The following is a 26,890-nucleotide window of genomic DNA, read 5'->3' as shown; positions in this document are numbered from 1 at the left end:
CGTGTCAAGGAGCTGACAAACTTACTCCCATCCAGTATACTTCTGCCTCTGACAGGAGAGGGCTGGAGACTGTATTACTACACTGCTCTCAAACTGAGTTGAGGGCTATAGTAAGTGACACTCAGATGTTTTTGCTTTCCTCTTTCTCCCTTATTTTTCTTTGTTGGTATTTTGTCTCTCCTCCTCCTCTCTTCCTTTTTAGACCTACCTCATCCCATCTTTTATCATTTAATCACTGGCTTCCAGAATGCTCAAGCTATTTTTTTTTAATTAATCAGTAGCAACCCTATTAACTGTCAGGCTACCACATTTCTTATTTTTCACATATTATCTTAGAAAGTGGAAGATAAAAGTGTCATTTGTTAGTCTTCTGAGAAGTTAGTGAATCCCTTCTTCCATCCACTTTCCTTGAACCAGGGTCACCATGCTAGAACTACATAACTTACCGCTTGCTCTCTGGTGTCTCTGCAGAGGCCTGAGGTCTGCTGGCTCTGGTAATACTCTAACTGCTTTTCTGCCAATTCTACCCGCTGCAAGAGATTCTCAATGAAGTCCTGGAGCCGTGCTTTTCCTTGAACCTCCTTCTCAGCAGCTGCTTCCAAGAAATGGTTGAAAGTCACAACTTCTCTGCAAGGCAAGAATGTGAGACAGGAATTCATTCATTTAGCATGTACTTGTTGCTGCCTATTCTGAAGTGATAATGAGTATTGTATGTCCATAGTAGTGACAAAAGAAACAAAACTACATCTTAATAGAAAAATATAGTGACTACAAAAAAAAAAAAATACACATGCAGATAGATAGATAGATAGATAGATAGATAGATAGATAGATAGATAGACAGAAAGATGTACTGGGTATGGATAAGCACTAAGGAGAAAAGAGAGTACAAGGCAACAGAAAAATGAAAAAGGAAAAGCAAATCAAGAAAGTAAGAAAGCAAGGAAGGAAGGAAGGAAGGAAGGAAGGAAGGAAAAAAGGAAGGAAGGAAGGGAGGAGGGCTGCCAGGAACTGTGGATTCAAAGTGCCTGTACCAATCCCCGGCCAACCTTGTTGGCAATAAGAGAGCGAGAAAGAAGGAACAGAAAGAGGGGAAAAAATGGGGTGCAAGTGGCAGTGCACAGAGTAGTGCACACGTGTTATCATGAGCAAAGATCAGGGTTCAAGACCCTGGAGGGGTAGCTTCACAAGCAGTGAAGCTGTGCTGCTCTCTCTGTCTCTCTCATTCTATTTCCACTTCCCCTCTCAATTTCTGTCTCTGCCCCCTGCCCCCCCCCCCAACATTAAAGTCAGGGATGACTTATTGCATGGGGTGCCATTTGAGCACACTACCAAGAGGCAAGGAATGCAGACGCTGAGAAGGGGGACCAGGACTTGGTGGCAAGGGGCCTGGCACGGGAACAGGTCTGAGGGGTAGCAAGGTCTGTGTCGCCAGAGCAGGAGGGAAAGACAGTAAGAAGGGGAGGCTGGGCAGGACTTCACATCGCTGAGGCCTCCAGATTTTATTTTAAATGAAACGAGAAATCCAATCCTTGGATGATTTTGCAAAAAAAGTTCTGGTTTATATTTTTTAAAGTCTGGCTATCAGAGAGGAAAAGAAAAAAAAACAGCATGAAATAAAAATCTGGAACCAAAAGCAACAAAGTGGATACAGTGAGTCACCTTGTTCAATATTGTAACTTTGTATTAAGGATGAAAGGGTCTAAGAAATTCCTCCTGAGGCCAATCCAAGATCCACCAGGAAAGCTTTTTCAGCTGATATAGAGAAGCAGTATGCAGGCTGACCTTCCCTAAAAGATGAGCTAAATAGCTCAAGCAATAGTCCTTCACCTACATAAGTCATTATGACTCTCATACCCAGAAAACACTAACATTATGACTATTCTGAATCTTCTATTTCTAATGTCAGAAAAGAAAAATAATACTTATCTGACGTTACTCAATATGTGCTTTACATAACAGTAAAGCATGATAAAAATATGAAGAAGAACATGTCACCTAAAACTCCACTACCCTGAGACAATCACCACTGAAATTTGTGTGGTCATTCTCACAAACATCTTTGTGTATACACATGCGCACACACACATACAGAAAGAGAGAGAGAGAGAGGTTTGTTTTTTGAGAGAGAGAGAGAGAGGTTTGTTTGTTTTTTCTCAGTCCAAATACCAGGTCATCAGTAATACCAGCACAGAAGAGTATCACAATTTTCTTCCTCCAATTTATCTCACTGAAGACAAGTTCATAAAGATCCTTCCACCTCCTTTTCTCCTTTGTTCTGTCTGTCTAGTGAGAAGCAGAGAGAGAATGGGTGAAAACATAGAAACTTCCTTCAATGTAGTGGAGATGGGTCTAGAACCAGGGTGGTGAATACTGGTAGTCATGCATTCCATAATTTTGATACCTGTTGTAATGCAGTATTTCTTAAGTCGGTCCTTGAGTTTTTGCACCACCTGCGCTTAACCCGCTGTGATACTGCCCAACTCCCTAATGCAGTATTTCTTTTATGTGTCTTAAAATCTAGCCTGGGACAACAAAATAGCTCACTCAGATAGTATGCTGCTTTGCCATATTCACCACCCTGGTTCTAGACCCATCTCCACTACATTGAAGGAAGTTTCTATGTTTTCACCCATTCTCTCTCTGCTTCTCACTAGACAGACAGAGAGAGAGAGAGAGAATGTCTATCTTATGACCTGACAGGCTGTACAGTGAATATAGTGTTCCAGAACCATGTGTTGGGGTATTGTACAGATGTGGTTGAGTTAGGTAGGACCCACAAACCACCATATTTCCATGCGAGTATTATTATTTACATATCAATCTTCTGCCTTGTTTTAAAAATGACTCCTCCACCACCACATTTCCCCCTCAGGGTATCGCCCATTCCCACGAGCTAAAAAACTATAGCAACCATTGCTACGGAAGCTGTCTACCTTCCCAGAGTGCCTTGTTTTCTCCACTCCCTTTCCTAGCCAATTCTGTCTGACTTGCACCTTCCGGAATTCTCCTATAAAAGTCACTCCTGTTTTCACTCTCTTCCGCGTCCTGACCTGGATAAGGGCAGGCGTGCATAGCAGAAAGTGGCCATTTTGCTAGTCATGGCCTAAACCTACTGTGCTCACACCCAACTCTGGGGCACCCACATGAATAAAGATTTGTGCTCCTCCACCACGAGTTCCTGGTCTCTTCTCTCTCCCGCGACTCAACCCGACAACCATGAGGCTCAGAGTTCAATATCCGGCATCACATATGCCATATGGTTCTCTCCTTTCTCATCAGTAAATAAAGAAAAACTCTCCTAATGCAAAAACTATGCTGAGATTCCATCTCACATCTGAGAGAATGGCTGACATCAACAAACCAGGAAATGAAAAGTATCCAGGTGTTGGAGAGGTTGTGGAGAAAAGGCAACTCTGCTCCACTGCTGGTGGGAATGCAAAGTGATGCAGCCCATTTGGAAGACTGTATGGAGAGACCTTAAACAAATAAAAATAGAATTACCAGGAGTCCAGCAGTAGCGCAGTGGGTTAAGCTCACATAACACGAAGCGCAAGAACCAGAGTAAGGATCCCAGCTCAAGCCGCTGGCTCTCCACCTGCAGGGGAGTCACTTCACAGGTAGTGAAGCAGGTGTGCAGGTGTCTTTCTCTCCTCTCTCCCTGTCTTCCCCTCCTCTCTCCATTTCTCTCTGTCCTATCCATCAACAATGACATCAACAATAAAACAACAAGGACAATAAAAAGGAATCAATAAATTAATATTTTTAAAAATGGAATTACCTTATGATCCAGCAATACTACTCTGAGACATTTACTCAGTGGACACTCAAACACCATCTAGAAGAGACATATGCACCTCTATGTTCATAGCATTTCTACTTACAATAGCCAAAGAGTGGAAGCAGCCTAAATGTTCATCCGCAGATGATAGGTAAAGGAGTAATGGAATATATATTCCATGGAATGTTACTCCATGATCAGAAATGATGCTTTGTGTCCTTTGGGACAAAAATGGAAGGAACTGGAGGTGATTATGCTTAGAGGAATAAGTTTAGAGATGAAAGACAACTACCAGATAGTTTCACACATATGTGGAATCTGGATATCCGATTTACATGCACTTGCCAAGAAAAAAAAATCCAAACAAAATATAAGCAAGCAAAATGCTTTTAAGATTTGTGAGAACTAAGGTGGTTATCTTTGGGAAGTAGGAGGGTGGGGCTACAGACAGAACTTTGGTGGTAGATGTGGTGTGAAACTACACACTGTAATCTTAACAACATTATAACAAAATACTAAGACTAACAAACAAAATACTAATACTAAATACAAATAAAATACTAAAAATACTAACAAATAAAAAGGTATTAAGAATAAAATAAAATACAAAAAATTAAAAAATAAAAATAAAGAAATAAAAGAAAAACTCTCTGATGCATCAAGAAGTTAATTCTCACTTTTCAAGCTATGTTCTACTTATGTAGAATCCAAACTGTAAATACTCAGCTCATGTGACTGCAAATCTTTTCTTTTTAAGCAACTAATTCAAGTGGATGATTATGAAAAAGACATTCATGCCTGAGACTTCAAAGTCTCAGATTCTCTCCCCTTTACCACTATAAGCCAGGGCTGAGCAGTGCTCTGGTAAAATAATATTAATAATTTGAATTAAATTCATTTTTTTCTTCTAGATTCTCTCAACTACCAATGGAACAACTTGAGTGTAGAGCTTCAGGAAAGGCTCACTCAGGAAGTCACGAATTCCCAGAAAATATCTGCAAAATAACTGGTTTCTGGCTTCCTTATTCCATGTAACTAGTCAGATAGCAAGTTTTACAATTAGCCATGTTTTTTTTTCCTCACAGATGTATGTCACACTTGGCTACACTGATACTTCCTACATCGTCAAATATCTCTGCAAAACCTAGGAAATTATGTATTTATAAAAATGGTAAAAATGACTCATTCTTACAAAGATTCACTCAAAGAACTGCTTATTCTACCAACCCCATTTTTCTAGTTTCCATCTAAAATAAAAATAATAAATCCTGGGAGTCAGGCAGTTAGCACAGCAGGTTATCGCACATGGCGTTAAGCACAAGGACATGCAAAAGGATCCCAGTTCGAGTCCCCGACTCCCCGATCTGCAGGGGAGTCACTTCACAGGCAGTGAAGCAGGTCTGCAGATGTCTTTCTCTCCCCCTCTCTGTCTTCTCTTCCTCTCTCCATTTCTCTGTCGTATCTAACAATGACGACATCAATAAACAACAACAATAATAACTACAACAGTAAAGAACAAGGGCAACAAAAGGAAAAAGAAATAATTAAATCCCATTCTTGTACTAATTCTATTATATTTTAGCAGTTAGAAAATATCACATAAAAATGTCCTTTTGAGGGAGCCGGGCGGTAGTGCAGTGGGTTAGTGGCGCAAAGCGCAGGGACCAGCATAAGGATCCCGGTTGGAGGCCCCGGCTCCCCACCTGCAGTGGAGTCCCTTCACAGGTGGTGAAGCAGGTCTGCAGGTGTCTATCTTTCTCTCCCCCTCTCTGTTTTCCCCTGCTCTCTCCATGTCTCTCTGTCCTATCCAACAACGACAACATCAATAACAACAACAGTAATAACTACAACAACAATGAAAAACAAGAGCAACAAAAGGGAAAAATAAATAAATATTTTTAAAATGTCCTTCTGAGTAAGAGTCTTTTTTTCTTCATCGTATTTTAAGTTTGTTTCTAGATGATTCTTTTTGACCCCTGAAGAGAAACTTTCCAAGCTTGTTCGGACCAAGGACACAACCAGTTTTCAAGTTCTACCATCATTTAGCTTTGATTTGTCTCCCTTAGTAAAGCACAAAACTTAACTAGCAGCAGATAAAATAGTGTCATATCCACCCAGCATTTTCACATTCCTTTAGGAGGAGTATCTTCACAGCTCAAAAGCCACACTGAAAACACAGTCCCAGGTCTCCACCTGCAGGGGGTAGGTACAAAGTGCTGTCTCTCTCTCTCTCTCCTCCCCCCTCTGTATCTCCCCCTTGCCTCCCAATTTCTCTCTGCTTCTGTCAAAAAACAAAAAGGAATGAAAGAAAAAAAAATACAGACACCAGGAGTGGTAGATTCGTGAAACAGGTAAAACAGGCACCAAGCACCAGGGATAACCCTGAGGGCAAATAAATAAATAAACAAACAAAATAGAAAAAGACAATGAAGAAACATTTAAAAACCCATTAACATCCATGAGAAAATACAAGTAGAACCTGAACTGGAATTGGCACATAGCACCGAAGTAAAAGACTCTGGGGTGGGTGGGTGGGGAGAATACAGGTCCAAAAAGGATGACAGAGGACCTAGTGGGGGTTGTATTGTTATATGGAAAACTGGGAAATGTTATGCATATACAAACTATTGTACTTACTGTCAAATGTAAAACACTAATTCCCCAATAAAGAAATTAAAAAAATAACATCAAATCCTATGTTTTTTCCAGGTTTTTTCTCTCTATATATTTTATATTCTTATTGATAGACTGCCTGTGTGTATACTTTAGAATATAAAACAACAATAATTGACAGATTAACCCCACAGGATTAGAAAAAAAGTTTAACAATTTATTCTTTTTTAATCTGAAAGTACAGAGAAATTGAGAAGGAAGAGAAGACAGAGAGGGAGAGAGAGAGAGAGAGAGGTCCCTGCAACATGGTTTCACAGCTGCTAGTGAAGCTTCCCCTGCAGGTGGGAGCTTGAACTCTGGTCCTTGAGCATGGTAATAAGTGTGCTCAACCAGTGCGCCACTGTCCAGACCCCCCCACCCGGCCCACAGGATTAACATCACAAAAGCAAAGAAGATAAACTGAATGCCCACAGTTTATCATGGTGGCTACAGAAATGGAGAGAGGAGGGGAAAACAGAGAGGGGGAGAGAAAGATAGACATCTGCAGACCTGCAGGTGGGGAACCAGGGGCTTGAACCAGGATCCTTCTGCCGGTTCTTGTGCTTCGCACCACGTGCGTTTAACCTGCTGCGTCACCGCCCGACTCCCAATTCCAGACTTTTAAAATTTAATATTGATGCACCCAGTTGGTCATGGAGTGTTCTCATGTTGTAGAAAATAAATTTATTTTTCGAACCTCCCTCCTCCCATTTTCTTGCACCCTGAAGCTGAGAAGTTAACAAACACCCTTTGTATTTTTCAACCAACCAGGCACCAATGCTAACTGAATTTCAGTTTACAGATGTTTCACACCAACTGGAGACAACCAAAGAAATCCAGTGATTTCATTTTAAAGGATAAATTACAAAATGCATGTCTGGAGAAGCTTATCACACTAAGAGTATGCTTTGGTATCTACAGTAGACAAAAGCAGTCACGTAACCTAGTAACTGTGGAATAGCTTGCATGTACAACTTCTGCTTCCCCTTTCACATCCAGTTCGGTCGGAATTGAGAACACGCACACACAAAAAAAATGCTTATTTCCCCAATGATTCTTGGGAATTTACTGAGTGGAAAGGAATGAAGTTAATCACTTTGCACTAGGAACTTCTTTTTTTTCCCCCTTCAGTATTTTTATTACTGATTTAATGGTGATTTACAAGATTATTAGATAATAAGAATATAGATCAAAGTCACTTCCACCACCAACGTTATGCAGTTATGTTTCCCTCCACCTGCCCCAGTGGCAACCACCATAGTTCTCTCAACATAGCAGATATGAGTGGAATACATGTACATATATTCCAGGCTCATGTGTCTCCACTCTCTGTATTCTGCATTAGTAACCTCTTTAATAATTATACTCCAGCCAGTAAAATCTCCATTCAAAGTGCAAGACAGATCAGTGGATCTCAGTGTAAGAGAGGAGAACGCTCACTGTTGCTGTTTCAGATTTCACACTGTAATTAATTTTTAAGAAACTATCAATTGTGGAGTCCTGGCATAGTGTCAAAGCGCAATATCCACCAAGCTTTTCAAAGGCTACTAAAATACTCTGCCAACTCTATATCTGTGTGTGACTAAATGTTCTTCATCTGCTTCAACCAAATTTGTGACAGACTAAATGCAGAGGGACTATTAAGGCTCAGCTGCCCTCCATAAAAGCACGTATTAAATATAGCTGCTGGAAACTTCACCAAAGAGTCCTGGAAAACCCACCTCTGTATCGATAGACCTGCCAACACCCATGTTCAGTGGGGAAGCCATTACAGAAGCCAGACCTTCCATGTTCTGCACCCCACAATGACCCTGTGTCCATACTCCCAGAGGGTTAAAGAATAGGAAAGCTATCAAGGGAGGGGGTGGGATACAGAATTCTGGTGATGGGAACTGTGTAGAATTATATACTCCTTTCATTTTATGGTCTTGTCAATATTTCCATTTTATAAATAAAAAAATTTTTAAAAAGGAAGAGGAAAGCTTCCTTTGAAGGGGGGAGGATGGAGAACTCCGGTGGTGGGAATTGTGTGGGATTGTACCCCCTCTTATCCAACAAACTTGTCGTTTATTATTAAATTAAAAAAAAAAATCTGCCAGGTATAAAGAGTATTGGGTGGCAGTAAACAATGGTGAAAATGGCCCTAAGTGGGAGTGACAGTGTTTTGTTGACACCTATCATGGGGAGATGAGAAAGTGTACCCATGTGTCAACACTATAATGTAAACTATTAACCACCCCCAATTAAATGATTTCTTTAAAAAAAAACCTGCCAAACTTAAAAAAAAAAAAAAACAATAGCACTGGGGCCTGGCAGTGGCACACCTGGTTAAGTGCTCACATTAATGTGTGTAAGGAACCGGGTTCAAGCCCCTGGTCCCAACCTGCAGGGAGAAAGCTCTGCAAGTAGTGAAGCAGGGCTGCAAGTGTCTGTCTGTCTTTCTCCCTCGCTATCTCCCACTCCTCTCTCAATTTCTCTCTGTCTCTATCCAAAAATAAATAAGTAAAAATATTTTTTTAAAAAAGACAATAGCACTGATTTTTTTTTTGGGGGGGGAAGGTCACTTCTTACAGTAATATTTTTTTAACAATTTTTTAATTTATTTCCCCTTTTGTTGCCCTTATTTTTTTATTGTTGTAGTTATTATTGTTGTTATCGTTATTGTTAGATAGAACAGAGAGAAATGGAGAGAGATGGGGAAGACAGAGAGGGGGAGAGAAAGACAGACACCTGCAGACCTGCTTCACCGCCTGTGAAGCGACTCCCCTGCAGGTGGGGAGCCGGGGTTCGAACCGGGATCCTTATGCCGGTCCTTGTGCTTTGCGCCACCTGCACTAATAATCACTAATAAAAACTTTAAAAAAGACTATCAAAAATTTCTGCTGAAGACTGGGAGTATGGACCGACCAGTCAACGCCCATGTTCAGCGGGGAAGCAATTACAGAAGCTAGACCTTCTACCTTCTGCAACCCACAATGACCCTGGGTCCATGCTCCCAGAGGAATAGAGAATGGGAAAGCTATCGGGGGAGGGGTGGGATATGGAGATTGGGCGGTGGGAATTGTGTGGAGTTGTACCCCTCCTACCCTATGGTTTTGTTAATTAATCCTTTCTTAAATAAAAAAAAAATTAAAATAAAAAAATAAATAAAAATTCTGCTGAATGCATGAAATTTGCACTATATCTCTTTCGACTGATTAAAAGATTATTAGGTTTATTTTATTTTTACTAGATAAGAACTGGATCATAAAACCCATTAAATAATCTATAATACAAGAAACTCCTACAGAAATGGGTGTGTGATCAAAATTAACACCTCTAGTCCAGAGGAACACATTAACAATCAGCTTCTCCTTCCAAAGACAAAGCTCAACCAAATAACTTAAATTTCATTTTGCATTACTCATTTATGAACCTCTTCAGAGGTATGCGAAATGGTAAAAATACCTTGGACTAAAAATAGCCTAGCTATTGATCACAGGGAATCTCAGGCAGACTGTGATGTCAGCCACTAGGCAAATCCTGCAGCCTGAGTTAACTACTTCGCAGCTCTGGAAACTGGACTGAAACTTGGAGCTCAAGTCACCTCTTCTATACCTCACAGGGCTTCACAGGCCCTCACAAAACCTCACAGGCCCTCACAGGCCCTCACAGGCCCTCACAGGGCTTCACAGGCCCTCACAGAACCTCACAGAACCTCACAGGACCTCACAGGGCCCCAAAGGGTATAATGTAGAGTCATGTCACAGCTCTATTCTTGGCTGTTCTTTTCCTAATCTTTTGTTTTTTGCCTTCAAATATCCAAGAAAATAATAAATAAATAAATACCCTATGATTCTCATTAGGAACCTCTCTGTCACTCTGGCTCTGTAACTCTCCCATCTCTCTCGATTTTTATCTGTCTCTATTCAATAAATAAATAAAAATAATTAAAAAAAAAATAAAAATGTCACAGCCAACTTCTAGCAGTCCACAGCCAGAAACCTAAATGCATAGGACCTGGCTCTGGCCACCCTAAGAGAAGTGTTTTTAATCATACCTCTAACTTAATGTTTGCTTTAAAAAAAAAAACAACTTTATTTATTTATTGGATAGAGACAGCCAGAAATCAAGAGGTAAGGGCATGATAGAGAGAGGGAGAGACAGAGAGGCACCTGCAGCACTGCTTCACCACTCGCAAAGCTTTGCCCCTGCAGGTGGGGACTGAGGGCTTGAAATCGGGTCCTTGCGCATCATAACATGTGCGCTCAACCAGGTGCGCCACCCCTCCGGCCCCCTAATGTTTGCTTTTTACCTTCTGATTTATTCCTGCCATGAAAGCAAGAACTAGACTGAAATCTAGAACAGTACCTAGCATTCAGTAGGCACTTAAGATTTAGCTTGTGTCCAACTATAGCCTGGGAATAGGCTAAATGATGAGGAGAAAAGAGGGAAGATTATGTCTGTCAGCATCAGGGAATTAGAACTACAGAGAGGCCCTCACTGCAATCAAAGGTTTGCAGTCTCACATGCTTCACACTGACTAAGCACAGACAAGGAAAGGGTGCATTTAAAAGCCCCTGAGGGAATTTAAAAGTTCCGGAAGGGTATTCTGGAAGTTCAGTATCATAGCCATGCTGATGATGCCACCATTTCCCCATCTCCCAGTCGTCGCTTGAATGCCAGCTGGCATTTCCTTTAGTCTTGTCAGAAAAATAAATGATGTCACCACAGCAGCTCTCTCAAAATAGCAAAGAAGTAAGCCCACTCGAAATGGGCCGGATTCAGTATTACATAAGTCTTGATGCTTTGGGCAAATATCACATTTTCAAAAGTCTGGCGGAGAAACAATGAATTAATGGGCAAAGGACTCTGCAAAGAGAGAATCTGGGTTCCAGTTTCAGTTTTGCCACAGAATTTGTGTCCTTATGAAAGTCATTCCACTATTCTGGGTCTTAGATTTTCCAAAGCTATAAAATGTGTGTGTCCTCTGTAGGAGAGAGGGGGATGCCTTCCAGTCCAAAATTAATGCTTTTCTCGGGGCTCTTCTCTGTGCCCTCTTTCCTTCAAGGCCATTCTCCAGTCATCACTGCTAACCGTGTTCTTTCCCCTCAACTCCTCTCTCCACATAAAAGTCTATTCACTGGGGAGTCCGGCGGTAGTGCATCAGGTTAAGCACACGTGGTGCAGTGCAAGGACCAGCATAAGTATCCTCGTTCGAGCCCCCGGCTCCCCACCTGCAGGGGAGTCGCTTCACAAGCTCACAAGCGGTGAAGCAGGTCTGCAGGTGTCTATCTTTCTCTCCCCCTCTCTGTCTTTCCTTCCTCTCTTGATTTCTTTCTGTATTATCCAACAACAAGGACATCACTAACAACAATAATAACCACAACAATAAAACAAGGGCAACAAAAAGGAATAAATAAGTAAATACTTTTTAAAAGTCTATCCATGAAGCTGAGGAGATTACAGGTATGGATATCTGAGCCCCAGAGGTCCCAGGTTCAATCCCTCTACCACCAATAAGCCAGAGCTGAGCAGTGCTCTGTCTCCTCCTCTCTCTTCCATAACAACAAAGAATTTTTTAAAAAATATTTTCTATGACATTTTATCAACCTAAATTCATAGTTTGTAGTCACACACTTACTCAAATTACCCTGGGTTGGAACATGAGCGTGTCCTCACACACATTTTGCATCTCCTTTGTAGAGAACAAGCCCCTTGGGGAAAAATACCAAACACAGGCACTCGGTTAGGATGTTCAGCCTTACTGGCAAGACAGCAGTGTATAAATTAGGGAATCATATTAATTGCCCTGAAGTTTTCCAAACTCCAATTGACTAACTCAGCCAAGAATCTGTTACAATCCACACCTGAGCCTCCTTAAGGGTTGTCTTACTGTAAGGTGAGCAGGGTTGATTTCCCTGCTTATGAGCACTGCCTTCTCTGTAGCTCTGAAAACTCTTGAATAAGGAAATACCTGTTTCAGTAGGATTTTTGTGTTTTTAGCTGCACAGACCTTATGGTAACAATGAGCAACTTCTCTCTTGGATTTTCATGTCAGAAACATGGAATTAGCTCTCCGTGGCGGAGGTACAATGAGACTCAGTAGAATAAAAGAAAAAAATATATTGCCAATTCTAACAATTGTTTCCTATTTTTACAGAGCATAAATATGACTTCTACAATCCAAGTTGTTTCAATCTCACAATGGTCTCAGAGCAGAACTGGCCCTGGAGTCTCTTACTTCGGTCTGGAGAGAGAGAGAGAGAGAGAAGAGAGAGAGAGATTGACTGACTTTACAGTTGAGAGGGGAAAAAGCCAAAGATGAGGGAGCCTTATGTGAATGTTAAACACCAAATGTTTGCATTTTTTAAAAACTGAACCTACCATCTGTAACCCCAGAGTTTCGATCAATCTTGTTGGCAATCTACTGTCTTTCCCAAATGGTCCTTGGAGAGCAATTTGGAAGGGGCTGAGCAGAAAAACACAGCTCTTGGGCCAAACAGGGTCTTCCTAGGTCTGAAAGATGACCTCTTTGATGGGAAGCACATCTCTGTGAGGGAATGGCTAGGGGGAAGGGGCCATAGGCAAGCCAGGCAGATGTGTCTAATCAACCAGGTATCGATGGTGCAGCAGGTGGGCATCTGGCTCGCTAGCTCCACGACTTATGGGGGAGGGGTTGGACACAGCAGACACGCAGCACACTGGTCACCGTCACTCTCTCAGACCAACAGCCCCAGTGTTCATCCCACAAACAAAGATACTTTCAGTGCTATTTTGTGTACAGAAAGAGTGATTATTTGAGGTTTGAAAAAAGAAGCTGATGGGAGAGGTCATACGAAGGCTGAAAAAGTACAGATCCTGTTTATTTTGCGCTAAAAAGTTCAGGCCAAATTCACAGCATTTTCATTTAAAGTGGCTCTGTGACACTTTGTTTATGGTAGTAAAAAAAAAAAAAAAAGAAGTCATACTAAAAAACAAACAAAATTTACCCTCATTCTCAGAAAGAACTGAACACACACACATATGTGTACTAATCCATTCAATCTATACATACATATGCATGTTAACTGAGGCACTAATTTGAGTCTTGGGAAAGTAGAGCAAAGCTATGTAGATATCAATGGCAAACAGATTAAAATCAGGGATGCTGAGCCCATATTCTAAAATACCACGCAACAGCCAAACTGTATGACATAATCCTATGTACAGGGCAACAAAAATGCCTAGGAGTTTTTATGTTAAAAAAAAAAAGTAGGGAGTCAGGCGGTAGCACAGCAGGTTAAGCAGCGAAGCACAAGGACTGGCGTAAGGAGCCCGGTTCGAGCCCCCCGGCTCCCCACCTGCAGGGGAGTCGCTTCACAAGCGGTGAAGCAGGTCGGCAGGTGTCTCTCTTTCTCTCCCCGTCTTCCCCTCCTCTCTCGATCTCTCTCTTTCCTATCTAACAACAATGACATCAATAACAACAATGATAAAACAACAAGGGCATAAATAAACATTTAAAAAAAAAAGAAAAGTAAAATTTACAATTAAGTGGTGAAGTAATATGTGTTGTGATTCCATCTGGGAAAACACAATAACCCTACAAGTTTATATAAAGTATTGACAATATATTGCAGGGCCAAACGGTGCCCCACCTAGTTGAGTGCGCACATTACAGCGCGCAAGGACCAGGGGCCAATCCCTTGGTCGCCACCACGGGGGAAAGTTTCACAAGTGGTAGAGCGTTGCCACAGATGTCGCTCCTTCTCTCTTCCTCTCTCCTTTCCTCTCAATTTCTCTCTGAATTATAAGCAAATAAGGTATATATATTGCATGTACAAAGTCTAGAAGGACATTCAGTAAACAGCAACTGTCTCCATAGAAAGGCCTGGGCTATATATACACAGAGCAGAAGGGTGGCGCTTAACACACAGTTCTACCCCATAAATGCTATTGTGGGGGTCGGGCGGTAGCTCATCTGGTTAAGTGCACATTGTACGAAGTGCAAGGACACATGCAAGGATCCTGATTTGAGCCCTGGTCTCAAACCCACCTGCAGGGTGGTCGCCTCACAAGTGGAGAACAGGTTGCAGGTGTCTGTCTCTCCCCCGTCTTCCCCTCCCCTCTCAATTTCTCTCTGTCCTATACAACAATAACAAACGGAAAAAATGGCCACCAGGAGCGGTGGATTTGAAGGGCAGGCACAGAGGCCCAGCGATAACCCTGGAAGCAAAAAAAAAAAAAAAATGCTCTTACGGTTGGGGTTTTTGTTTTTGTTTTGCCTCCAGGGTTATTGCTGGGGCTCGATGCCTGCACTACAATCCACTGCTCCTGGAGTCTGTTTTTCCCCTTTGTTGTCCTTGTTGTTTTGTATTGTTGTTGTAGTTATTGATGCCGTAGTTGTTAGATAGGACAGAGAGAAATGGAGAGGAGGAGAAGATAGAGCGAGAGAAAGACAGACACCAGCAGACCTACTTCACAGCCCATGAAGCAACCTCCCTGCGGGTGGGGAGCCGGGGGCTTGAACCGGGATCCTTAATCCGGTTCTTGCTCTTCGCGCCATGTAGCTTAACCCGCTGCACTACAGCCCAGCCCCCAATATGGTTGTCTTTAACAAACCTGTTAGCTTTACAACTGGTCCTCAGGTGACTGAACTGGATTAACCACTACACACTCTCTTTGCCAATTCAAGCATGTCCCACATTTACTTAAGTTAATCGCTTATTTTTACAGTACAACATGAATACTAGAACCCTCCACCCAAATGCATTAGATCCTTGACAGTAACCTAAATCTAACCATGTGACCCACCCTGCCATCACACTCTTTTTTTTTTTAAGATTTATTTACTTATTCATGAATAATGATAGGAGGAGGGAGACAGTAAGAACCAGACACCCCTCTGGTACATGTGCCACCGGGGACTGAACTCGGGACCTCATGCTTGAGAGTCTGATGCTTTATCCACTGCGCCATCTCCTGGACCTCCCATCACACTGTCTTCACATATTATAGACACTGTTTTCCAAGTCCCACCTTCATTAGCACGGGGTATAACAAGCACAATCAATACATGCAAGTAACTACCTTCCCACTTGCCTTGAATCAAACAGAAAACATCACAAATTTGATTCTTGACCTTTCATTGCACAAAGGGCAACATTTAGTCAACTCCCTGCAAGCAGACAAGACCTACTCGGTTATTTGCTATCATTTTACAAAAAGAAAATTCTCCAATTTAAATCAAAGATGTACAGCAATTGTCGAAAGCTCCCTTTGGGTTGCATAAAGTCGACTTCTTTCAAATCAAAATTCGAATTAAATTAATTCTCACTTATCAACATTTTAACTAAGATAAGCAGATAATCCCAAAATGGCAAAGAAGACAAAATTATTGAACAGAGCTTAACGTATGCTTGAAAAAATAGTATCTGGGAGTCGGGCAATAGCGCAGCGGGTTAAGCGAACTTGGCGCAAAGCCCCCCTCCCCCAACCTGCAGGGGAGTCACTTCACAGGCGGTGAAGCAGGTCTGCAGGTATCTATCTTTCTCTCCCCTCTCCGTCTTCTCCTCCTCTCTTGATTTCTCTCTATCCTATCCAACAACAGTGACAGCACTAACAACAACAATAAGCAACAAGGGCAACAAAAGGGAATAAATAAATATGAAAAAATGTGTTTAAAAATTAAAAAAAAAAAAGATAGTAGCTTATGTCTTTGCCTTGCTAACTCAGAGGACCTGCACACTAGCAGTTCACCCAGCATGCACTTCCTGCCACACTTCCCCATTCAGCTCACTTCACTCACCAAAGGATACTGAGGATTAACCCCCCCAGTAGACACACTGGGCCACTTATCTCTCTCTCCACATTATTTGTAGTTTTCAAAGTGAAAACGAATGAGATATTTTGCCATGTTGCTAGGCTTCAGATCATGTACAGAGAAGGTAAGTATTTAAAGCTGTGCTTCCTAGGTTCAACTCAGAAACACAAAGGGTCAGAAGATAGCACATTTAGTACAGTGACATACACGGCCTAGGCTTTGAGCCCCGGCCTCACATGAAGACATCACTGATGTGTGTGGTGTTGTCGTGTCTCTGCCTCTGACTCTGTATCTGTCTCTCTGAAATAAAAAGAAGGGCACGGGTTGATAGCATAATGGTTATGCACAGAGACTCTCATGTCTGAGGTTCGAAAAAGTCCCAGGTTCAATCCCCTGCACCAGCATAAGCCAGAAATAAAGAAAGAAAAAAAAAAAAAAGCAGTACATTGGACTTTCAGGTACTTCAAAAAAAAAAAGTTAAAAGTTGGCCCAAAACCCAAAAATCATGCATGCTAGAAGCCTAGACAGGAAAAGAAGGAGGAGGGGGGGGAAGAGGAGGAGAAGGAGGAGGAGAAGAAAGAAGTCAAAGGACAAAACAAAACATTAGCCAAGTTCTCTGCAGGTAATAAAAACCAAACCTTGCTTACCTTTTTTAAGTTGCTTTTTTAAAAAATAATTTTATATGGGTTGGGGAGATAGCATAATGGTTATGCAAGACTTTGATGCCTGAGGCTCTGATGCCCTAGGTTCAATCCCCAGTTCCACCATAAGCCAGAGCTGAGTAGTGCTCTGATGTCTCTCTCACTGAATAAATAAATGGTATTTGTTTTATTTATTTTGAATAGAGGCTGAAAGAAATTGGGAGGGGGGGAGATAGAGGGGGGAGAAGGGAGAAAGAGAGAGAGAGAGATGCCTGCAATAGCGCTTTGCTGCCTATGAAGTTTCCCTCTGTAGCTGGGGACCAAGGGCTTAAACCCAGGTCCTTGCTCACTGTCACGTATGTGCTGAACCAGGTGTGTCACCACTTGGTCCCCATTGCTTAACCTGTTTTGCTAGTAACTTGGAGTGGCGTTGGTACCGCAAGTCCCAAGTTTAATACCCTGTTTCAATACCACTCACTCTTCTTTCCTGAGAAGCTCCTCCTCGGATTCTGTGAGGCGTCGCCTCAGTGCAGCAATCATTTCCACAGCAACATCCACCTGTCTATTTAGAGCCCGTTCTCGTCTCTGAACTTCCTGCTTTTTCTGAGTCAGCTGCACAAAAGCTGCCCGGACTTCCAACAGTTCAGCAGTTTTCTGGGCCAACTCTTTGGTAAGTTTATCAATTCTCTTCTCAATGGTCCTGTCCACAGCCTCCACCATCCGATTGAATTTTTCTCTGACATGTGCTTCAAAAGAAGCTTTGGTGTCTGAGGTGGGAAGCCCAGGACTTGAGCGCAAGCCATCCAGCGAATCTGCACGCAGGTCCATTGCAGTGTAGGTCTGCACATAGGACACAGGCCTCTCTGCCACCACCTCAAATGGCTTCCTGTCTTTGGACTGTTCGTGTGAAATACTATACAAGTTAACATAGCTGGGTTTCTGCTTCACCACGTTGCCACCACTCTGCAATTTAACCTGTTTCAGGGGTTCTGAAGAAGTGACTAGGTCTGTGTCTTTGAGGGATGGGAAGAGGCTGCATTTTGTCCAGAGGGTTCTTTCCTGATAGCTGTGACTAAATTCTAGATGAGCCCTCAGTGATGAAAGACTCCTAAATCTGGTGTGGTCTCCACACCTTGGGCAGCGGAACGGCAAGCACACGGCGACATTCTCAAAGGACTCTTGCCAGGGGTATCTGCTTTCCTCAGAAGCCTTCTGTTGCATTACTCTAAAAGTCCTGTGCAGAGGAAGTAAAACAGATAGTTCATTCATCTGCTTACAGTATGCTACCTAGAGGGCATGCAGACAGAGATGGCATAAAGGTTATGCAAAATGGCTCAAATGTCAGAGGCTCTAAGGTACTAGTTTCAGTCAGTCCACCAGAGCTGAGGAGTGCTCCAGAACAAAAAACAAAGCAACAAACCACAACACCCAACTACTGAGGACTGCGGTTTACACACACACACACACACACACACACACACACACACACGGATATGGAACTATGCCCCCCAGAAAACTTTATAGGATTGTAAACTACTGTTAAATCACTAATAATAAAAATCAATACATGGGGGGTAGATAGCATAATGGTTATGGCAAAGAGACTCTCGTGCCTGAGGCTCCAAAGTCCCAGATTCAATCTCCCACACCACCATAACCCAGAGCTGAGCAGGGCTCTGGTAAAAAAACAAACAAACAAACAAACAAAATACACACACACACACTGCTATAGAAACAACTGTTGCTGCTTACTTCCATGATGGTAAGGGGGTTTTAGTTACAAATGGCTTTTGCGTATTCTTTGTTTTTAAATATCTCTTTTATTTCATGAGCTACAGAGAGAGAGAGAGAGAGAGAGACCAGCATATCTTTCTGGTATATGCAGTGCCAGGAGTCGAACACAGGACCTTATGCTTGCAAGCCCTAAGTTCTACCACTGCACCAACTTCCAGGCCATGTCATATGCTATCTTCTACTAAAGTTAAAACCTAAGCCAGCCACATTCACTCATTTCCTTCCTGTCCAGTGCTGATTTTGTTTTTGTTTTTTTTTTTGTTTTTTTTTTGTATTAAACAACAGAGCTAAGTAGTTGAGTCAGCAACATGATCTGTAAGCAAAAGTAAATTTATTTCTTGACTGTCACAGAGAAAGTCTGACAGCCTATCTACAATTAAAAATAATAATAATAAGTGAGGACCAAATAAATGACTCCCTTCCCATGTTCACAACCTAGGTTGAATCTAGTCCCCTCCACTGCACTGAATGCAGTATCAGTACCATGGTCGGTCTCTCTCTGTCTCTCTCTCTCTCTGTCTCTATTTTTAAAAAAATGGCCACTGACATTTCTATTTTTGCAGGTGAGGTAAATTGGAGCAAGGACGTGAAATAGTTAATCCAAGGCCCGATAAAATGGCAGATGCAGAATCACGATTCAAGTTTCTCGACATCCTGGATTTAGTACATGAACTGTAAAGCTGTGTCCCAGTTTACTGATAAGCAAGAACACAAAAAAAGGAGAAAAAAAAAAAGAAAGAAAAACTCACATCAAGTATCAAAATGGATCCGAAGAGAGCAAGCTCAGAAATATTTCCTGACAAGATCACTCAAACTAAGTGCAAAGGAGCTAAGGACGTAATCAGATGGCAGATGGAAATTTTTCAACCTGGAATTTGCCTTCAGTTTTGTTCTTTAGTTACTGCTGTAATGACAATTCCAAGTGTCTTCAAAACAACAGTCTCCCACCTCCATATTTGGGATCCCAATGTATCATGTATCATCGGACTTAAATGGGACCTTGGTCATGGTGAATTCCTTTTTAATATAGAGTGGTCCCTTGTGGGTAGGTCTACCTATTCCAGGATCCTATTTTTTAAAGGGTGACTTATAGAAATTGGCAAAGTTTGAACCAGGTATCTATCTGTGTCGCTCTTCTCATAACTGGAAGTTCCTGCTTTTTTTTTTTTTTTTTTCTTTTTCTGGCAAAAATTTATTTTTGCCCTAGCAACAGATGACTGCTAGCAACCCAATTCTGCAAGCAGCGCATATATATTCCCTCTGGGAATACATATATTTCCTACAGAAATACAAATACCGCCTCCCCTGCCCCCCAGGCGCAAACACACACACACACACACACACACACACACACACACACACACACACACACGATGGAGCTGAACTTAAGGCCCAGTCTGAAAAGTATTGTTGGATCCTCATCCTCTTAAAAAAAAAAAAAAAAAGAGAAAAGAAAATAAAAGAAAAGAAAAACAGATGCACCAATGCTCCCCAGACTGGGAGGCAAAGCTTCCAGGTTAATAAACCCCTGGACCTGAGAGAAGTCAGTCTCTTCCTGTGCTACACTGGACTGTTTCGACCACGGGTTTTCTGGAGACAGGATGCAGACCTTGGCTGGGCTGGGATCGGATCGTCGGCAAGTGGTGAAGGAAGGGGAAGTCAAAATTGAGAAAGGAGGTGACAGCCCTAGAAGGGGAAGCGGGGAATCACGCACCGCACTGCCCGCGTACCCAGGCTTTCAGGGCCCAGCGGCGACCGCATCTACACGCTTAGCAGGAAAGCCCCGACCGGCCGTGCGGGTGCGGGGCTGGCAGCGACCCTCGCCCACGGCTCCCGGGCCTCCCCGCCCCCCGCTGCCCGGCCGGAGTTCCCGCGGGTGCGGCCCAGGCTCCGCGCTGCTCCCCGCTGCTGCGTCCCGTGGGCCGGAGCGCGGGCACGGAAGCCACTTACCCGACTTGTTGCTGCAACTGCAGCTGCGGCGGCGGCCGGTGCTGCTGCGGGAGCCGAGCGGTTTGCAGCAGAGCCGTAAATCAGGCTGAGCGAGCGGGTGGCCGCTCTCCCCTCCCGCGCTCCCCCGCGCCGGGGCCCGCGGCGCACGGGGCGGAGCGAGGCGCGGGCAGCGAGGGTGACGGCGACGCTCGCGGTGGCGGGGAAGCCCGGCTGTCCCCCGGGGCCGGCGCCTGGAGGGGTCCTGGGGCTCCCCGGGGGCTGGACACCCGCCCTGGAGGCTCTGCGGCTCGGCCTCGCTGCGGGGCAGCCTCCCCCACTGACCCCGCTGGGAGAGAGGCTGGGACCCGCAAGGAAGGAGGGAGGGGGAGAAGCCTGCCAGGGATACTGCGTTTCCTGCACCCCCCATGTTATGTGTGTGTGTGTCTATGTCTGTGTCTGTGTCTGTGTCTGTATGCATTTGAGAGAGAAATTGAGAAGGGTGGGGGATGGAGAGAGGGAAAGAGACAGAGAGACACCTGCAGCCCTGCTTCCCCTCTCATAAAGCTTTCCTCCCTGTAGGTGGGGACCAGGGGCTTGAACCTGGATCCTTTTGCGCTGTAATGTGTGCGCTTCACCAGGTGCACCACCGCCTGGCCCCCCATTCTTTTTTCTTTTTCTTTCTTTCTTTCTTTCTTTCTTTTCTTTCTTTCTTTTTTTTTTTTTTTTCATTTGGCCACCAGGGTTATCGCCGGGGCTCAGTGCCTGCACTATGAATCCATTGCTCCTAGCAGCCATTTTTCTTTATTTTTTCTTGGATAGGGCAGAGAGAAATTGAGAGAGGAAGGAAAGACAGGGAGAGAGACAGAGAGACACCTGCAGCCTGCTTCACAGCTTGCGGAGAGACCTCCCCCCTGCAACAGGTGGGGAGGGGGGAAGGGGAAACTGGAACCCAGATCCTTGTGCAGCCATTGCTACTGTCCAGCCCCCTCTTTTTTCTTTTTAATCTTTTTATGTAGTTATTATTGGATAAAAACAGAGAGAAACTGAAAGAGGAAGGGGAGAGAGAGAGAGACGGAGACCTGCAGCCCTGCTTCACTGCTCCTGAAGCTTTCTCCCTGCAGGTGGAGAGACCAAGGGCTTGAACCCAGGTCCTTGCTCATTGTGATGTGTGCACTTAACCAGGTGTGCCAGTGTATCTCTGCTTGACTCCCTAGCAAGCTTTTTTTTTTTTTTGGGGGGGGGGCACTTTACACTTACTGGGGAACATGAGATGGGGTGAGGAAGGAAGGTTGGGCACATCTTTGAAAATCTGCCTGCAGGAAGGTCAGGCTATGAAAGTCCAAAAATAAATAAGCTTAAGAGTCCAGTCCAGCCTTCCTAAATTAGTAGAGTGGTGCTAAATTAACAGGCAGAAATAAATTGCAAAAAAAAAAAAAATCTAAGGGGTGTGAATAGTTAAATCACCAAGCCAGTCCAGTACCCGCTACACTCCCATGTCCCAGGACCCAACCCATTCTACTCCTCCTTCCTCCACCTACAGAAGGAAGAGTTATTTTGGTTAAAAGAGAGAGAGGAGAGAGAGATTGAGATTTAGGGTGTTGGGCCATAACGCAGTGGGTTAAGCGCACATGGCGCCAAACGCAAAGACCAGAGTAAAGATCTTGCTTGGTTCAAACCCGGCTCCCCACCTGCAGGGAGGTCATTTCACAAGCGTGAAGCAAGTCTGCAGGTGTCTTTCTCTCCACCTCTCTGTCTTCCCCTCCTCTCGCCATTTCTCTCTGTCCTATCCAACAACAGTGACAGCAACAACAGCAATAATAATAATAGAGATTTCTTAATTTCTTTTTTTCCCTCTTGTTGTTTATCATTGTTGTTATTGTTGTTGTTGTTGTTGGATAGGACAGAGAGAAATAGAGGAGGGGAAAGAAAGATGCAGACCTGCTTCACCACCTGTGAAGCGCACCCCCTGCAGGTGGGGAGGGGGGGGCTTAAACCTAGATCCTTAACCGGGTCCTTGCAATTCTCACCATATGCGCTTCACCAGTTGCGCCACCGCCAGTCTCCGGAGAGTTCTTAATTCCTTTTTTTTAAAGATTTTTATTTATTTATTTATTCCCTTTTGTTGCCCTTGTTGTTTTATTGTTGTTGTTATTGTTGGACAGGACAGAGAGAAATGGAGAGAGGAGGGGAAGACAAAGAGGGGAGAGAAAGACAGACACCTGCAGACCTGCTTCACCGCCTGTGAAGCGACTCCCCTGCAGGTGGGGAGCCGGGGGTTCGAACCGGGATTCTGACGCCGGTCCCTGCGCTTTGCGCCACGTGCGCTTAACCCGCTGTGCTACCGCCGACTCCTGAGTTCTTAATTTCTGAAGGACTAGGACTATGATGACTCCGGTTTTTGTTCTGAAAAAGTCTGAGGATATTTCTGGCCTAACTCTTGAAATATGAAATTGAGATAAAAGTTACGGCTGTTGAGATTTCTTGTCAAAAGGAGGTTCTGCCCATTTGTGATGTGTAGAAACATCTCACTCCCCTGTCCAGGGTGACCGTGATCAGTGTACTCTTCTTACTCATTCCAATGCTGGTTTTTGTTTTAACTGAAAATACGTCGATAATTATTTTAATGTTTTGTTAGTTTGACAGATGAATCATAGATCAACACCTTTATGAATTCAAGCTCTGGAGCCAGGGCGGTGATGCTGCTAGTTGATGACGGGGGAAAGCTTCACAGGTGGATGGAACAGGTCTGTGGGTGTCTTTCTGCCTCTTTCCGTCTCCCCTTCCCCTCTCAATATCTGGCTGTCTCTTTCAAATAAATAAAGATAATGAAGTTTTTTTTAATGCTTTAACTCATGCTCTAGTCATGTAGAATTGTCTGTAGTCAGACAATTCAATTTTTTTTTTTCCTCCAGGGTTATTGCTGGGCTCGGTGCCTGCACCATGAATCTACTGCTCCTGGAGGCCATTTTTCCCCCCTTCTGTTGCCCTTGTTGTTGTAGCCTCGTTGTGGTTATTATTATTGCCATTGTTGATGCTGTTCGTTTTTGGATAGGACAGAGAGAAATGGAGAGAGGAGGGGAAGACAGAGAGGGGGAGAGAAAGATAGACACCTGCAGACCTGCTTCACTGCCTGTGAAGCGACTCCCCTGCAGGTGGGGAGCCGGGGGCTCGAACCAGGATCCTTACGCCGGTCCTTGCACTTTGCTCCACATGCGCTTAACCCACTGCGCCACCGCCCGACCTCCCCAAATTATTTTTTTAAAGAATTTGTTTGTTTATTCATGAGAAAGGTAGGAGAGAGAGAGAAAGAACCAGACATCACTCTGGTACATGTTCTGGTACAGGGACTGAACTCAGAACCCCATGGTTGAGTATCCAATCAATGTTTTATCCACTGTACCACCTCTCGGACCACGACAATTCAAAATCTTGTTCTAAGGTTCAGTCCCTAGCTCTAGCATCAAGTTACTAGATAGACTTCTCTGTATCTTGATTTCTTCTTCTATAAAATGATATTTTCCAGGTCACGACTCTTAATACTGTGCTCAGTTACAGGTGAGATGGCGCATTCTCTGACTTAAAAAAAGTCAAGAATTATTTTAATGCCATCTCAAAAGATGCTTATATTATTGTGTAAGGATATATATGTGTGTGTGTGTGTGTGTGTGTGTGTATTTAAATATAATATTAACACCATTCCCACCACCAAAGGTCTGTGTTCCCACCCCCACTCCTATAGTAAAGCTAAAAATCTACCTCTTCCCCAACCCAGAGTTTTTAACTTTGATGAAACACTCCAAACTCAGTCTAATTCTACTTTGTTTTTCCCTATCTATTCTCCTTCCCCAATTTCTGTTTATGAGTGAGATTATACCATATATATATAATTATTTTATATGTATAATATATATGTATATATGTATAAAAATATATGTGTATATATAATTATTTTAATGTTTTGTTAGTTTGACAGATGATGTGTATATATACATATTTGAAAACTTCTAGTTACTTGAATTTATCTTGTAAATCTCTAAAAAAAATATGTGCATTCCAACAGCCCATTTAGTGAGAAAAGTCAAGTGCAACAGAGAAATGATACGGAGAACCTGATGCTCTTGGTCATCTGGTTCATGTGAGGACTCTGAGGAGTAAACCTCTCAAAGGACAAAACAAGTGCGCTGTACAGGCAAACTTTTGTTGTTTTTCGGCCGACCCTTTTCTTTCTTATAGATTGGAAAGAGAATTAAGGCATCATTCTGACATCTCTCTTAGGAAAACCAAAACCTGGGACTTGATGTAAGTGGGTTGGAATCTGTGAGCATTGGTTTTGGCAATCTGCTTTCTCCCTCAGTGTCTCTCACACTCACTAAAGGTTTAGAAACACTCCTTTGCTGCAGCTTCCAGGGCGGACTCACATATCCAGAGGAAAGGTTGCCTTGAAATATACTGAACGTTATGGACCTTCACCCCAGATCAAAAATAATAAACATTGACAATCATAAAAGCATCAGATGGTCCAGGAGGTGGCACAGTGAATAAAGCATTAGATTCTCAACCATTAGGTCCCGAGTTCGATCCCCGGCAGCACAGGTACCAGAGTGATGTCTGCTTCTTTTTTTCTCCTCCTATTTCTCTCATGAATAAATACATAAATTTAAAAAAAGAAAAGAAAAGCATCAGTAATAATAACGCCTTGAAGTTCATTTGACCTTCAAAAAAGCATGTTCTTCCATTGCTACTGTTGAAAAAAGAGGGAGGGGAAGAGAAAGGGAGTGGAAAGAATGTAAGAAGAGGGAGACAGGCAGGAAAAGTAGAAGGAAGGTCAAACAATAGAGGCAGCACATTTCACAGTGTAGGAACGGGCTCAGTAGCAGAGTGCCAGATTTTTAAAATGCTTTTTGAAATTATATACTTACTTACTTACTTATTTATTTTTTAATATTTATTTATTTATTTTCTCTTTTGTTGCCCTTGTTGTTTAGCATTGTTGTGGTTGTTGTGGTTATTGATGTCGTCCTTGTTGGCTAGGACAGAGAGAAATGGAGAGAGGAGGGGAAGACAGAGAGGGGGAGAGAAAGATAGACACCCACAGACCTGCTTCACTGCCTGTGAAGCGACTCCCCTGCAGATGGGGAGCCGGGGGCTCAAACCAGGACCCTTACGCCTGTCCTTGTGCTTTGTGACACATGCGCTAAACGTGCTGCGCCACCGCCCGACTCCCACTTATTTATTTATTATTGGACAGAGACAGAGAGATATTGAGAATGGAGAAGGAGGAGAGAGAAAGAGGCAGGAAAGACACCCACAGCCCTTCTTCACCGCTTGTGAAGCCTTCCCCCTGCAGGTGGGGACCAGGGGCTTGAACCTGGGTCCTTACACCCTGTAATGTGTGCTCTTAACCAGGTGCAACCACCTGCCCCCACAATGCAGGATTTTTAAGTATGAGATCTAACGTTCCCAAGTTCAATCCCCAAACACTGTGTAAGCCAGAGCACAACTATTTTGCTTCCTCTCTTGTCTCTCCCTCTCTCACCCACACTTTCTCTCTTTAAAAGGGAGAGAACCAGAGCATCACTGTAGTGATGCACATGGAACTTCTTCTAGCGTTTGCCCTTCTTCCGTAGCCAGTCAACAGCGTCAGGTTGAGCCTGATGTAAAGTTTCGAGACCTCCTTTGAATCTGGAGAGGTGGCAGTCCTTGACTATGTGGGTCACAGTCTGTCTGTAGCCGCAGGGGCAGTTCGGGTCTTCTCTGGCTCCCCAGCGATGGAACATAGCGGCGCACCGGCCATGGCCTGTTCCATAGCGATTGAGGAGGGCCCAATCATAACGTGCTAGGTCAAAGCCGGGTTGACGCTTGCAGGGGTCTGTGATGAGGTGTTTGTTCTTGACCTCAGCTGACTGCTAACTCTGTTTCCAAGAGTCTGGGACAGAGAAGTTCAGTGTAGGCGTAGGGGACCAGATTGGGTGACGAGACGTCAAGCGTTGGACAGGGTGGGAACTCAAACCACATGCTTAAAAGCACAGCACCTTATCCACTGTACTGCCTCCCAAGTCACTTAAAAATTTTTTTGAGAAGAAATATATGTCATTAGGAAGGGAATTAATACTTCTGGTGGGTTTGTTAGAAAAATCTTTGCTGAAAGAATTAGAAGGATCTGGTTCTTTTTTTTTAATTTCTTTATTAGGGAATTAATGTTTTCTAGTCGACAGTAAATACAATAGTTTGTACATACATAACATTTCTCATTTTTCCACACAATAATACAACCCCCACTAGGTCTGAAGGACCTGGTTCTTATGCTTATCT

General features: G+C 43.3%; 1 protein-coding gene across 1 annotated transcript in view; it reads right to left on the bottom strand.

Moving 5' to 3' along the window:
• Positions 1 to 21,500, bottom strand: part of ZNF365 (zinc finger protein 365) — a 32,439-nt gene extending 10,939 nt beyond the window's left edge. Inside the window, exons 1-3 of the mRNA XM_007517379.3 lie at positions 20,600 to 21,500; positions 17,334 to 18,089; positions 447 to 627 (exon numbers count right to left, since the gene is read on the bottom strand). Coding sequence (XP_007517441.1) covers positions 447 to 627; positions 17,334 to 18,076 — 924 coding nt within the window. The 5' untranslated portion in view covers positions 18,077 to 18,089; positions 20,600 to 21,500. The remainder of the gene's footprint in view (positions 1 to 446; positions 628 to 17,333; positions 18,090 to 20,599) is intronic.
• Between the last annotated feature and the right edge of the window lie 5,390 nt (positions 21,501 to 26,890).

Source organism: Erinaceus europaeus, chromosome 1, assembly GCF_950295315.1.
Source record: "Erinaceus europaeus chromosome 1, mEriEur2.1, whole genome shotgun sequence".
NCBI classification, from domain to species: Eukaryota; Metazoa; Chordata; class Mammalia; order Eulipotyphla; family Erinaceidae; genus Erinaceus; species Erinaceus europaeus.
Note: the sequence above shows the minus strand (reverse complement) of the source record. Positions and strands in the feature narration are given on the sequence as shown.